A 16,326-nucleotide genomic window follows, 5' to 3' on the forward strand; every position below is an offset into this window, starting at 1 on the left:
CTCTATTTCAAATTTTATCAAAATCAGTTGAGAAAAGTAAAGGAAATATGGGAAAAAGAAGATTCTCTCTAAATAGAGACATTTTCATTCAAATATGATAAATATACACATCCGGCTACACAAATACCCTTACCCTATCTGTTCCCTTCACTAATTATTCATTATTGATAGGCAGGAGACCAGGGCTGAGGGAAAAAAAGATGACTGCAGTTGTGAAATGAGTATTTCTACAAGTAAGTCTATCAATCTTCTAAGGCAGTGTTTTGTTGGGCAGTTGCTACTGGTAAAATTCTGACCATGCCTTCATAACTTATTTAAATAAATAAATCTCACTGCCGACGACATCGGGGAAAATGTGAGGTCGGAGACAACAGTGTAGTGAAGCAATCCTGCCAAGCTCATACTGGTATGGGACTTGTCCTAGGAGTGATGACATGTAGCATCCCCCTTGGCCAGTAATAGCTGGAAGACAGCCAGCCATCTTTTGTTTATGGGCCTGCATGCTAAATTGTATAGTGCCTTCGCTCCTGATTTTCTTCGTTTTCTCAAGTGTTAGTGGATTTGTTCTTTCTTTTGATCTGTACATATGTACAATTGTGTATTTTAGTGTGCATGCCGCTTTCTGCTTCATGCACTATCCAGGCTTCACGTGATTGAGTTTGCAGGTGATCATCTTATGGGCTTGGGTTGAGTGGATCTTGATGAGGATAAATTTGTGTGGGCTTCCCTCTGTCAGTTTCGGGAGCCTTCATAGTAAATATCGGAGAGTGCTGACGAAAAGAAATAGAGGGTTTTGAGAGAAGGGAAGGAAGATATACATATATATCAAAATATTCTAAGTACTTGGTGAGCAAGTTATTTCAAACTAGTGCACATATGATTTATAGGCTATTAAAGCCTATAATAGTCATTATATTTGCTTTAATATAGGCTAGTTTTTCTCATTTTCTCAATGCCTGTTAAGAGATTACCAGTCTTTTTTTCTGGAAAATTCTTTCTCTCTCTTGTGCGTATAGCTTGCTGTCACTCTGTGTGTCCGAGGTGTTTAGTCAAGATTAATTAGTGGTCCTGGGGGAGACAGGATAGAGAAGGAAATGCAAGGAGACATGTCTGCCTAGAAAAGTCATCTGCCCTGAGAATTCTATGCATTGAAATGACACACTCCATAGCTTATCATTTGAGGATCTCATCAGTGACTTTGCTTTCCCAAAATCACGAAAGAAAATTTGTGTTAAAATTAATGTAATGTGCAAACAGACATACTGCAGGTTGTACTTCTTCCTTAAGTAAGCTGATCTGTGTAGCTGTAACTGTTTTTGTGATGTTGTAGATGCAAAGTTTTCATATCTACTAATTAAGAAATCACATGAAAATGTTAATTTGAAACTATTCTATAATGCAAACAGGCATATTACAAGGCGTGTTTTAGTTAATTATTCTATTCTATTACATTACAACTTTGGCTTTGTATATATGCAAATATAAATCTTTCATGTTCATATATTCAATATCCTTTTTGTGAAAATAATAAATTAATTTTTTTATGGTATGGGGTCTCTTACACTTGACATAGCTTAAGGTCTCTCACTCTAGCCTAACTTGCTGTGAAGACAAGCCCTTTGCTGAAGTTCATAATAGTAATAAGCAATAATGTGAGCTTTTGTTGATTTTCATATTCATTTGCTTGCAGAATTACTTCTAGGATTTTTTGCCAAGAATCTTTTACTCTGAAATTTTTCTAGGATGGCTTTGTAAATCAACCAGCAGTTACTGTAAAAAGAGCGGTGCAGCTGGTTACTCCTCCCTTAGAGAAAGTATGTCATCAGTAGTTTGAATGCAGTCTTTATTGGCTTAGGAGCAAATTTCGCTGTCATTGCCTTTGCTTCAGTTCCCCCTTGAGTAGCACAGTATACCAAGACTTAAAGCAAACCGCAAACATGACTAACGCACTTTTTTGTCTGTTCACGTATCAGTGAATGAATGTTGTAATAGTTCTTAAGTGGTTGGTTTTAAATTTTTTGCTGTTGTGAAGACAAGAACTTAATTTATAAACTGTTTTAGTGGTTGATGTACCTCATACCCTGCTTCAGTGGATCTGTAAATAGGCAAAATTTTATGGGGTTTTAACCTTCGTTTGAATTGACAAGTTCTTCTACAAATAGGTTAGCAGTGCCTGCTTTGTCACCTACGAGCAAATTGCAAAAATAATTCCCAGGCAAACCATGTACATTTGGAATTCCATTCTAATAACTTAGAACCACAAGAGCTACATCAAAGTAACAATCTTTTGTTATAATAAAACCATTGCATAAAATTTCAAATAAGGTAGTTCCGCTGGTACAGTATACTTCCAGTTCCAAATAGGTAGCCTGTTTAGAACTTCACATAGCAATGTCTTGTGTGTGTATTTTATGACTGGGGCAGAGGGCGGGGGGAAGAGTAGCAAAGTGCATTCAGCATTTACGACTGTTATGGAATTCAAGTGAAAAATAGATGCTTGTAAACTTGGCAGTGAAAGTCTCATTTTACAGTGTAAAATAGCTGTTGTCTGTTTCCTCTGAGCATATGATCGAAGCTAGGAAAGGCTGGTTTGGAGGTGGGGGGGGGGTTATATACCAAATTTTCAAATGTGAGATTATGAAAAGTGTGTACTACGTGTGGTAATTCTAATTGTATGGACTAATACTTTCCCCTTTCTTCTAGGTGAATCTGGATTGGGAAAATCAACATTAATCAACTCATTATTCTTAACAGACTTGTATTCCCCAGACTATCCAGGTCCTTCACATAGAATTAAAAAGACTGTACAGGTATGTGTGTAGCTTGTTTTTTGTCTTGTATTTTGCAAACTGACAATAGTTTAAGATAAGTGTTTTGAAGTTCGTGTCCCAAAGAGAAACTTAGCTTGTACTGTAAGCTTGTTCATATTTCTATCTATATTTTTTCTTTACAATAAATCAATAACTTGCATGTATAAATAAGCTCTTTTTCTATTGTGTGGTTGCCACCAATGATGTGGTTAAATCCCTCAGCTATCTGACAGGTGGCCACCAATCTCACTGTAGATCTCTGATCCTTCAGTCATTCCAGTTGTTCCTGTTCAGAGGCAGGAAACTGTCTGTAGAAGTGAAGCTATTTCTTTGGAAATACATGGCCTTTTCAATATAGATTCAATAAATAAATGTGTTAGGTTCATGTTTTTATTACTCTCCAAAGTTTTTAATGTCCTAAATACCTTTCCTATTTTCCAGTTGTCTTTTTAAAAAGAAGCCCTGTCTATCTTCTGACCTCTCCCCATTCCAGATTCCAAACCATCCAGCCCAATCCTTTTCTCCCCTTTGTGCCACCCGAGTGCAGTTGTCTTGTTAAGACGATAATCTTGGACAGACTGAAATTGCAGTCATTCTTACAAAACTATTCAAGAGGCTATGTTCCTCTGTATCTTATCATTACACCAAAATGTTACAATGCTGTAGAATTCAGTGTTGAGGAAATGTGAGAGCTGGGGTGAGACACTTGTTGCAGAATTCAGGTTCAATGTACAAAACATGATAGGTATACATGTTAAAAAGTGAGACACTTTTTTTTAACAGTAACAAAAAGACTTTGCATTGTTGTGGAAAAAGTTAAATATATACCAAAAGGTCTAACTGACCAAGGCAGGATAGTCGGAGCCTTTTTAAGGGGAGCTGAATGCTTCCTCAAATGCATTGCACTGAATTGAGTTATACTGTGCTGTTCTTCAGTTTATATCCTTTCTCGTAATAGTTTTGGCCATATAAATTGTGTAGGGTTTCATATTTTATTTACAGGCTTGTGTCATGCTATAGTTGAATCCAAGGTAACAAAGTGCAGTTAGCAAATTTAAAAAATGGGAAGTTATTTTCAGGCAGAGGAAATATTACTACTAGGTAATTAAATTTAAATATTTCAGACCAAAGACGACGATGACCAAAAGTTCCTAATTTTTTTGTATGCTATTTTCTTTGTATTAATCATGCTTTAAAGTGATACCATAATTTAAATCACGTTTGTCTTTTGAATTTTATCTACTCTTAAAAATAACAATTAGGTTTACTAGATCTGAAAGACTAATGCAAGGCAAATGTCATCTAGTGTGTTTACACCAATAATCAAATCCTAATGATGTAACATGAATTTAAATTATGTAATGTGTGCAATATAAGAGTATGCTTAAAACCATGATTGGCTAATAGTAGTAATCTTGAAAAGAAGCAGGATGATGTATTCATATCTTATAGTGATCATTCAAAACTTTCTGTTCCCTCAATAACTAGGGAGGATGTTAAACAGTGACTGTTAATCTTTTTTGAATCAGCAGGACTGGATAACTTACACCAAGAATAGCTCTCTGATCCGCTAATTTTGACTTAACAAATCTTGGAACACTGGGGAAGTTCCAGAGGATTGGGAAAAAAAGTTGATGTTATGCCAATATTTAAGAGTGTGTAAATGAGATGACCCCAGTAATTTTAGGCCAGTTAGCACGACATCAGTCTTAGGAAAATATCTTGGAAATGCTAATAGTGCAATCATGAGGCAGGTTATTGCTAATAGTTTTTTACTTGAAGTATTACTTCTAGGATTTTTTGCCAAGAATCTTTTACTCTGAAATTTTTCTAGGATGGCTTTGTAAATCAACCAGCAGTTATTGTAAAGAGAGCAGTGCAGCTGGTTACTCCACCCTTAGAGAAAGTATATCATCAGAGACGGCTAAGAAGAGATATGATTGAGGTCTATAAAATCATGACTGGTGCAAAGAAAGTAGATAAAGAAGTGTTTACTACTTCTCAAACACAAGAACTAGGGGTCACCAAATGAAATTAATAGGCAGCAGGTTTAAAACAAAAGGAAGTATTTCTTCACGCAACGCACAGTCAACCTGTGGAACTCCTTGTCCGAGGATGTTGTGAAGGCCAAGACCATAACAAGGTTCAAAAAAGAACTAGATAAATTCATGAAGGATAGATCCATCAATGGCTATTAGCCAGGATGGGCAGGCATGGCATACCAAGCCTCTGTTTGCCAGAAGCTGGGAATGAGCGACAAGGAATGGGATCACTTGATGGTTATCCGTTCTGTTCATTCCCTCTAGGGCACGTGGCACTGGCCAGTCGAAAGACAGGATACTGGGCTAAATGGACCTTTGGTTTGACCCAGTAGGGCCATTCTTATATCCTTATGATGCAGTTGTTAAAGGAGGGTAGTATAATTTATGCCAGTCAAGGTGACCTTGGAAAATAGATCTTGCCAAATAAATTAGATACAACTTTTTTGAGATCACAGATTTGGTTGGTAAAGGTACTGTTGACATAATATATCTAGAATTCTGTAAAGACTTCAGGCTTGTCTACACAGAGCAGCAATGCAGCCTACAAGCATGTAGTTTTTAAAGCACACTAACATGCCCATGTTTGAAACAGCACTATGTTAAAGTGCACTAGTGAACCTTTAGTGTGCGCCAACAGGGTCTACATGGACGAATTAATGTGAAACATATTAATGCGCTTCTAAAATCATATCTTCATGTGACTGTTACCCCACCATGTAGACAAGCCCTTGGTCTCCTATAATAATCCTGAGTAAAAAGCACTGTACAAAATCAGTGTATCCCATATTAAATGGATTAAATACTGGTTAACTCATCTTAAAGTAATTGTAAATGGAAATGTTTCTTGGCCCAAGGTTATTCGGTATATTTATCAATAATGTAAATAGTACAAATAGTATGAAAAAGCTGCAAATTTTACCAGTAATTAACACACACATTGGCGCAGTGGCGAATGAGGACAGGTCAGTTATCAAAATACATCTTGATCAGCTACTAAAGTGGGCTCACTTGAACAGTGTACGTGTTACTACAGCCAAGTGCAATGTCGTGCTTTTAGGAACAAATATAGGTTACGCTTACAAGATGGGAAACAGTATGCTGGAATGTACTGGCAATGAAAAGGACTTGGAGTTAATCATGGGTAGTCAGCTGAACATGAGCTCCCATTGCAAAGCTGTACCTAAGAGGGCAAACATAATCATTGAATGTGTAAGCAGAGGAAGATGAATTATAAGTAGGGAGGTGGTATTACCTCTGGATGCAATGTTAGTGAGAGTGTTATTGGAATACAATGGACAGGTCTGGTGTTCATGCTTCAAAAAGGATGTTGACACATTGGAAAGGGTTAAAAAAATCTAAAAAGAATTATTCAGGATCTGGAAAACATATATTTATGAGAGACTGAAGTCCAATTTTATTTTTTTCAAGAGAAGGTTAAGATGACTTGGTCACTGTCTAGAAGTACATACATGGAGTACAGAATTTCGTACATGGCTCTTTTAATCTAGCAGAACAAATTATAATGAGATCCTGTGGTTGGAAGCTGAAGTTAGATAAATTCAGATTAAAAATAAGGTGCAAATTTTTAACGGTAATTAACTATTGGAACAAGGCAAGGTGGATTCTCAATCACTTCAAATCTTTAAATCTAGTTTGGATATCTTTCTAAAAGATGTGCTGTAGTCCAAAACAGAATTTACGGGCTTGATGCAGAAATGACTGGATGAGGTTCTTTCCTCCTGTTATGCAGGAGGTCAGACTAGATTATCAAAATGGTCCCTTTTGGCCGTAAAATCTGCTAGCCATACCTGAAAACTGTGCCTCTTTTTTACTCTACCAGTAAGAATTCAGTGAAATCAAGTGTCTTGTGATTGAAGAGGATTCTTCCTAGATTTATGTTTATACAAATTGAAACACAAATGGAAACTGCACATCCATATTGTTTGGAAGTAATTAGTCCTCCCTACTCCACCACTTGTTTAACTTCATTCAGTCTCTGTTCATATGCTTAAATTAGGAGTTCCCATAAGGATGACAAATTTATATTGTAATGGTATGAAGGTCATTCATCCATTTAGGATCCATTGCTACCCTTATCTGGCAGTCTGCTTTTCATGTACAACTGCATCTTGTGATGGCTGAAAAATCAACAAGTATTGTCTCTTAATTCAAATGTCTTTTAAATAAATAGTGAAAATATTAGAATTGTGACCTTGAAAGTTTTATATGTATTAGAGACTCCTGTGGCTGATGATATTTAATTGCGATTCCAATTCAAATATTATACCTAAGTAGAGAAGGTTCTTGATCTATTAATTTAACGTTTCACATGGCATCAGCATGTGTCCATGTTCATGCTCATGCTGGGTGCTCTTGGGGCAGATTTAAATAGTGAAATGAAATTCAGTGTGTTCAGGGGCTCTAATGTTTTTCATTCCCAGTTAATGCCTATACCTGAGCTGTTCCTTGTTCATGTGGATTGAAACATTCTTAGTAGAAATTACCCTTTATTTTTCTTGCTCCTCTGTATCATGTAAAAAACATTTATTGAGTAGGAGTTTAGGTGATTAGAATAGAGACATTTAACTGCATAAGTATGAACTGTAATTTTGGCAGTGCTTCACAATCACAAGGCAGGTTATTGGTAATAGTTTTATTTAACAAAAATGAAAAATAAGTTTCATTCTAAGGATTCTTTTAAACAAACACAAAAAGATTTCCCGTTTCCACTTTGCAACTTATATCAGTCAGGATTTTGGCAATGTTTTTCGAAAATGATGCAGACTTGATTTCACGTAGGTGAATTCAGAAGAAGCTATAAAGTAAGCGATCTTATGTAAAATACACTTTTTGTTTGATCATCAGTTAAATATTTTAAATGGTGTGTGATATAGGAATGCTTGATCCAGTAGTAATACAGTAGACACTCATTAGTAGCGACATATCGGTGCCCTTCTGCTATGTTGCTCCTAAGTGGCTATTGCTGTTATGAGGAGTGTCGACAATTCACAGTAGGGAAAGTGTTCCCAGGGGAAATGTTTCTCAGTAAGCAGTGGTTGCTGTTACAGAATGTTGCTGCAAACAAGTGTCAACTGTAGTGAGACTGGGACTTGTATTTAGTTTGATAGGATCCAGTGTAATAATGTAAAATAGACCAATCTGACCTGCTTAACTAAAGTGCATGGGAAAATGGTTATTTTGGAATGGGTTTAAGAAAAGTTTTAAATTCCAGGACTTGAACAAATTTGTTTTTCATGAATCTCTCGGGAATACTTGTAAAACCAGATGATAGGATACAGTTGGATTCTAAATGTGAATGACACTAGTTTACAGTTGTCTGGATCGGTTCCAGATGTTGCTGCATTCTGAGATTTTGGCCATGTATGGACACAAATTCACTTAGTTCACTCTGTGATTGGGCCTTGTCTGGTTCCACCTTTGGAGGGTGGGGCAGGAGAATCCAGGCTTGTGTACCTCTTCTCTTGATCCATTTGTCAAAGTATCCAACCACTCATTGTGGAATCTGTGTAGGGTTCCAAGCAATAGTGTTTGTTGCTCGCACTTAAGGCTAGGCATGCCAGTGATATTTTTTTTTCTTCTGTTTAGGCACAAGTGAGGATGTCCAAAATCTAAAATCCTGTCCTTTTAGTAGCCAATATGATTCAGATGTGGAGATGCTTATGTTTATTGCATAAATTAATTCACACCTTTCCTGATATTTCATAGTTTTGGAGGTGCAGAGGAGGCTAAAAAGTCATTCTTAGGATTAAACATTGGATCTTCTCAGCAACTTGTCATTCTTTGCTCTTATTTGAATAATGTTCAGTGTCTTGTCTCTGTAAGACTATTGTTTCATTTTCTCATTTTCTACAAAGTTTATATTCTAGATTTATTGTTTTATTAAAGGTGTTTATCCATTTGTTAGTGACTCACATTAAGTTGGATCATGTTGCAATGTGTCTTGCAGCTGACTTCAAATGTGGCTATTTCACTGTGTTCTGCAGTTTGCTATGTATGTGTAAGAAACAGCTTTGCATCACTGACATGCTCTGTACCCTAAAATAGCAAAATTGTATTATATCGTGTGATTGGTGAGGAAGCCCATCCAAGTAACATAAATTGTTTGTAAAAGTTGGGGTTTTTAAGTCGTTTCTGTCACTGAGGCTTTTGTGAAAGTGGTACTTAACTGGAAAGTTGTCATAAGAGCAAAAATTGAAAGGGCCTCAGACTGGGGAGTATTTTATACAGAAAATAAATACACCGCTACCTCGATATAACGCCACTTGATATAACACAAATTTGGATATAACACGGTAAAGCGGTGCTCCAGGGGGGAGGGGCTGTACACTCCAGTAGATCAAAGCAAGTTCAATATAACACGGTTTCACCTATAATGCAGTAAGATTTTTTGGCTCCCAAGGACAGCGTTTTATCGAGGTAGTATATAGGAATAGTGTTCTAAAACTGTAGCCTGTGTTTGCTCACTCAGATGAACGTGACTGGAGGGCTGCATGGTTTACAGATTTGGTAATAAGGTACAGAGATTCTTAACTTTAGGACATCTCTTTGAGTCTAGGTCTAGTGAACGGTCATTTAGCTTGCTAGATCTTAATTGGTTGTCTTAGTCAACAGCAGGAAAACCACCACCAAACTTCTTGGCAGTTTGAGAGGCTAAAGAGTTAATGTGCATGGACAAGCTTTCATTCCTAGAATTAGTCACTGATGTTTACATAGCTAAATAAGTCCTGGAGCAAAGTCCTGCTAGCCATGCTACTCCAGGGGGTACGGAACATTACTCTTTGGAAAGTTCTGTGCATTTTATGTGCATTCCTTCAGTTGTCACCTTAAGGTGGCAGAGGATTGAGCAGTGCTTCTGAATTCTTGAAATATGATTGATGCCCCAAGGAAAGGTGGTTGTGAGGACATGAGCCTCTCATCTCCTCCTTACTACCATAGTGTAGAAAAACAATCTGCATAGACTACTGCAACAGACAAAGATCGAAATTAATAATCTTGTTTCCTTTGGTTTTATCTAACCCTAATAAGCCTTCATAAAAAAGGGGGTCCACGTTTTAGCTTCAAATTTAATGCGAAGTTGGCTACTACAGATAACCTCATGGTGAGATGAGGTACTTTGCGTACATAACCAAAACCTGATTGGATGATATTGTACAACAGATATTGGTGAAACTAGCTCCAGCTGGGTTTTTAAAAACCTGTATGTGTTATCTCTGCCCAAGAAACCAACACTTAATGTTGGCAATCTTGCTAACTATTCATAAGAATCAATATATGTTTTTAGGGAAAGGAGAGAGGAGAAGCTTATTTGCTTTTAAAACTGAAAAATAAAATTCCAAACATTTATAGTGGAAGACTGTGTTCTGGGACTAATTTTTACAAAACACTAAATTTTCTAAAACAATTACATTTTTAAACAAAATGTATAAAAATAGTAGGGATCACAAGCTTTATTCACTTTTTTGAAAAGGATAGTCTCTTCCTTTAAAGGGAGTAAAGTGGAGTATTTTCTCTTAATATGATCTTCCATATGTATGGATGTAAGAATACATATACTGAGTTGCAACAAGATGTAGTATGTACTGTGCAAGTCTTGGGGTCTTTTTGCTAAATTTCTATCAATATTGGTCACTTTGTTTTTCTAATTGAGTTCTAAAACTGCATAAAATTGGAACTAATTAAAATCTGCCAAACAATAAAAATATTGGATAATGCTATCAGCTAGTGAAAATATTAAGCTTCTCTCCACATACTTTACAAATAGATTTTCTAACACTGATAGTATCCAGTTTTCCTCACTTTGTCTCAAAGATTAAATAAGTCAGATGACATAGGCAGAATGAGTCTTTGCAGCTTCCATTTTGAACTGTAAAGTTGCTCAAGTCTGTAATTGTTGATGTATACTTTATATGCTAATGGCTACCTAGACACATTGAGTCTGAGTTTTTTGCATTGAAATAAGTGACTTAAAATCATTGTTGTATTATAACTGCTATATGAGAATTTAAATCCTTTTACTCTTATAGGTTGAACAGTCAAAAGTTTTAATCAAAGAAGGTGGTGTTCAGTTACTACTCACAATAGTTGACACACCAGGATTTGGAGATGCGGTGGATAATAGCAATTGGTAAGAAATTACTTTCTTATGATATCCCAAAGTAAATTTGAATAATATTGTCCTTGTGATCATTTACTATCAAAACTCATTTTAAAGATGCCAATTTTTCTTTTAAATTATAAGGTTTACTTCTTTAAACTTTTATACATTTGTATTGGCAATTTCTCTATTAGCCAGAAATTTTATTTTAAAAGCTGGGTTGCCTATTGCCATTTAATCTGTTTAAAGTGCTTTCAGCTTCTCTCTAACTAGCTCAAATGTGAACAGAATCTCCAGCCTTTTGTGTGTTATCAGTGCTCCCAAGAAGCTGAAAAGCTGAAACTAATTATTTCTGTGATGTCACAGGATTAGAATCCTTTGGCATCCTGTAAAGAGTATTCCTTTAGTTACTGTTCGTAAGTGTTCAGTTTAATACTATTACAGTGGATAGTTGTGTTTAAAGGGCTTTTCAGTGGACATGTGAACTGTTGTCTTAAAGCTATGATGCTATTTGTCTTTTTTTAAAAGAGTTGAATGGTCCTTTAAAGTATTTAATCCTTTATTCTTTCCCTTTTACTTTGTGCACTCCTTAGAGTATTTTAGTTTATATTGTACTAACAACTTATATTTACTTGCATTGCACATAATTACAGTTTGAAATTCTGTTGACTATAAGAGCAGCTCTTAATTAAAGTTTCCTGGGATTTAGGAATGCATTGGTTAACATTCAAGTTAAGAGTTCTGTTATTTTAAAGTGGTTTAGAATATAATTTGTCCATCTCTCCTCCTACATTTAAATATCTCCATATTTTTAAACTAGATACGCTAGCAATACTGTACATACACTGATTTTTTTTGAAAACAGATAAACAGTATGTGTATCAGAAACTGATGTTTAATGCGTATGTGATATGTATAACTGGTCTTACAGGTTTTTATTTATGTACATTCTGTAGTTGGCAGCCTGTTATCGACTACATTGACAGTAAGTTTGAAGACTACCTGAATGCAGAATCTCGTGTGAATCGACGTCAGATGCCAGATAATAGGGTGCAGTGTTGTTTATACTTCATTGCTCCTTCAGGACATGGGTTAGTATCTTAATATTTTAATGTGCCTTTCCCCCCTAATGCACTTTCAAACTTTGGCATTTCTAAAATATGCAAAATTCCAAGTCAGGATTATTCAACATATAAACTGCAGGCTGTTTAATTTCATGGGGTAATTTTAATTTGGCGTGCCAAACACTAGCAAACCAGACTTGTAATAAATCAGAATATCAATAGGATTAGTTACCAAGAAAAAAATTGTCAGTTTATCTCATTTTGTGGACATTCATATGTCTTTCATTCCCCTAATGCCATGTCTGTATTAATTATCACACAATTTATTAACAATTTTAACTGTAGAAGATGCTCCCAGAACTCAGCCAACAAATTTTCAACTTTCTTTGAACTCAAATGATAGCTCAAAACGAAGGGGAAATGTACTTAAGTTCAAGTGGTTCATATTTGCCATAAATTCATGTTGGGACTTAGCACGGCTTTTGTCCAGTGAGTTGAAAACTCCTGATACTGAAATTCTACTTTAATTCACCGATTTTCACTATTATGCAAACTTTCATCCACTCCATCTCACTTTTAACTTGGTCAGACTTCTCTCTAGTGCGGGAGAAAGAAAATTGCACTTTTGAAGTACTTGATCTTGGGCCATGTTAATCTGAAGTTGGAACTATACAGCAATTTATTGTGGTATTACAGCTTTGATTAATTTGTGAGTGACTTTCTCTGCTTGTTACATTTGTACTTTAAACTAGAAATGGAAAGTAAGGGTCTCCCTACAAAGTTGTAAACAAGGCTGGTGGAAGCCGATGGGAGGGGGCGGGGGGGCTGTAGATAGGCTGCTAGGGTCAGAGCTGCTGAACCAATGCTGTCTAGCACACCGATACTCAGGGTGTGACCTGCATACTGGCTGGTTGTAAGTAGTTTAGATTGGAAGCTCCAATAGCAAAGCATTGTGAGGCACCCATAGTTATGGGGCAGGAAAGTAACACAGCCCCTCACTGGTCTGGATTGCACCCCAGAATGTGACACTGCCCCAAAATACCATTGAATCAGGAAGACAGGTGTGCTCAGGGAATATAAATGGAATGAGGCCTATTTATTATTTTTTTCCTTTTTTTTAAAGGATATTGTCTTATCTATCAACAATATTACTCACCTCCTACCTGTTTTTTATGGTGTTACATGGTCTGATCTTGTTCCTGGGCTCACTGTGGGCTATATAATTGTCATTGTCAAGTGAAACACATCTTTCTGTCTATTCTGAATAAAACAAAACTCCATTTACAATGGGTAAAAATATGTGTAGAGCAGGTATCTTTTCTTTGCTCTCTTTGTTTTAAAATTCTTAAGTATTTTCATTAAATAGAAATTGAAGTGTTAGCCCATGTATGTACATGAAAAATAATCACATTAAATCCAGAAAGACTGCCCCAGCTGCTGAAGAATAAACATAGGGACAGCAAGTTCCTTTCCACTGAAGATCGCGCACACCCTCAGCAATAGCTTGAGAAATTGTGTGAACCTGATGGCATGCCCAGTAGATTAACAAACTGGGGTGTAGTAGTCACCCAGAATTGGGATTAAGTTCCAGGATTAGATCTCTCATGTAAATCTCCCTGGAATTATCCACTCCCTTTTTATTTGTTAGCTCCAATATTTCTGTTTACAACAGCCAACAACACTGTGAAATACCTCTCTGCTTCAGTATATTTTCCCCTCAGTTTTGTGTTAATTTTTGAAGCTTTTGGCCTGGACATGCTAAAATGGGCGCACATCGCCAAGTAAATTTGCTTAACAAACTTAATATGCATTGTTTTTGATGCTTAATGGAAGCTTTTTGATTTTTTTTTAACTATAGTTGAAAAGCTAACACTTAATTTCACATATACAGTAGCTAGTGCTAAGTACCTTTCCATGGGAGTTTATTGGATTACAGCTTTAAATCCTTATAAATATTATTTAAAGAAATTCAGGTGCATGTAGTATTTTAGAAAATTTTAGCCTTTGCCAGCCTGTCTGGGTTTGATAGCACCGAATAAATGAGATTCCAGTATTTGTCTATGGGAACAAACAATCTCTCTTTCTCACAGATTTTAAAAGTACAAGATGAGTTGAAATGTACACAGCCTTTTGCTGATTTGAATCCAGTTTCCCAACTGCTTAACTGAAATAAACTGAATAAATCCACTCACAGTGGACCTCTTCATGCAATTGCCAGTCTTGTTAACTGTTTGGCCCTTCAGATAACTTAATCAGCATGGAAGCTGAACAGAATTCTCAGCCTTAGGGTTTGTCCTCTAAACCAGCATTGGGTTATTTTGGTGGAAGCGGAAGCTTGTCGCCCTTGCTAATGTAGTATCTATTCAGTGTATAACACTAATTTTCCAGTTCTAACAATCTGGCCCGAACAGTCCTGTACTAAATTCAAGTGTGGGGGAGAAATTTAAATGAGAAGCCAGTATAAATATAAAGAAAGTCAAATCTGTTAACAGTGGCCTGATCTAATCCCAGCATAAACTTTTTTTTTATAATGTAGCTTTTTATTGAAGTCATATCTGTACATGTTATAAATCAGAGAAGCATGTTTCCAAGGTACAATCTTAGAGTATTAGTATTGGTGTATTAGTCTTGGAGGTCTAGGTGTTTTGTCATAATGCCTCAACTCTGTATTTGTCAAATACATCTTACATCTAAAATATTAGAATATCAAAGCACAGAATGTAAGAAATAAATGAAAGTAACAAACCTTGTTCCCTATTGATACCCAAATTGATATTCTACTTTATCGAACAATCATTTAGGTGAAGAACGTGCCCCTGTACTGTTGACATTTGACACTCAAAGTTCTTAGTATTGAATTAAATGTAGGTCAGTTTCAGTTTAAAATGGGAAACACTGTAACTGTAGAGTACATTGTAATTTAACCTTACAATTTGTGCTCTGTTCCAAATAAATAAGAGGAGAGAACTATTCAGGTGATCTAGTGTTATCATTATTGGCAGGCAAGAGAACAGACTCTGAATTTGAGCTATTGTTCTTTAGGCTAAAGGGAGTTGACAGCACTGCTAGGTATCTCTTGGGGAAGGGGTGATAGATCCACGTCCATTGCTCTCTTATCAGACTTAGCCCTTACACCAGAGGTTCCCAAACTATGGGGGGTGTGGAGGAACATTTGGCAGGGCCCGGGCTAGGGCTAGGGCAGGGAAGGAGCACAACCCAGCCACTCTCTGCTCTGGCCGTGGCCCCAGCTCTGCATCTGACCCCAGCCTTGGCCCCTAACCATGGCTCCATAACCAGCCTTGGCTCCTGATTGCAGCCCAGTTGAGTCTCCGTCCCAATTCCCAGCCACAGCTCTATTCTTATCCCCAGCTGTGGCCCCAGCCTCTCTCCCCTTAACCCTGTCCATGTTCTCCCACCTATCCTCCAGGAGCGGCATCCCCTGCTCCTGACTCCTGCTTCGGTGGGCGAGGGTTGGACAATGGGGGGGCGTGACCCTGGAAAGTTTGGGAACCACTGCCTTAGACTACAGGGGTAGTCTCGACAAGTTCTGAATGGCTGTCATGTCCATGAGAAACTGCTGCACTGTGCAGTTTATTTGTACAGATGCTCCCTGGGTTATGCAAGACCTGACTTATGCAAATTTGCACTTACAGAAAAAGTTCCATAAACCAGAAATAGGATTTTTGAGTTGCAGAAATTTTTGCATAATATATGGATATACATTTCGGACTTGCACAAAATTTGAGTTACGCAAGGCTTTCTGGAACAGAACAATTGCATAAGTCGGGGGGCATCTGTATAGAGATAGGACCTATCAAGAACATAGTCTGAAAAGAGAGCCAATTTCCTATCAAACATAACATAAGAATGGCCATACTGGGTCAGACCAAAGATCCATCTAGCTCAGTATCCTGTCTTCTGACATTGGCCAACACCAGAGTAAATGAACAGAATAGGTAATCATCAAGTGATCTATCCCGTCACCCATTCTGAGCTTCTAGCAAACAGAGGCTAGGGATACCATCCCTGCCCATCCTAGCTAATAGTCATTGATGGACCTGTCCTCCATGAATTTATTTAGTTCTTTTTTGATCTTGGTCTTGGTCTTCACAACATCCTCCGGCAAAGAGTTCCATAGGTTGACTGCATTGTGTGAAGAAATACTTTTTTGTTTGTTTTAAACCTGCTGCCTATTAATTTCATTTGGTGACTCCTAGTTCTTGTGTTATGAGAAGGAATAAATACACTTCCTTATTTACTTTCTCCACACCAGTTGTGATTTTATAGACCTCTAT

General features: G+C 36.9%; 1 protein-coding gene across 6 annotated transcripts in view; it reads left to right on the forward strand.

Moving 5' to 3' along the window:
* SEPTIN7 (septin 7) overlaps positions 1-16,326 on the forward strand; it is a 128,971-nt gene that overhangs the window by 82,993 nt on the left and 29,652 nt on the right. For all 6 annotated transcript variants that reach the window (XM_030551355.1, XM_030551354.1, XM_030551353.1 and 3 more), the window contains 3 exons: positions 2,704-2,810; positions 10,897-10,997; positions 11,924-12,058. In XM_030551355.1, the coding sequence (XP_030407215.1) occupies positions 2,704-2,810; positions 10,897-10,997; positions 11,924-12,058 (343 nt within the window). The remainder of the gene's footprint in view (positions 1-2,703; positions 2,811-10,896; positions 10,998-11,923; positions 12,059-16,326) is intronic.

Source organism: Gopherus evgoodei, chromosome 2 (assembly GCF_007399415.2).
Source record: "Gopherus evgoodei ecotype Sinaloan lineage chromosome 2, rGopEvg1_v1.p, whole genome shotgun sequence".
Taxonomy (NCBI): domain Eukaryota; kingdom Metazoa; phylum Chordata; order Testudines; family Testudinidae; genus Gopherus; species Gopherus evgoodei.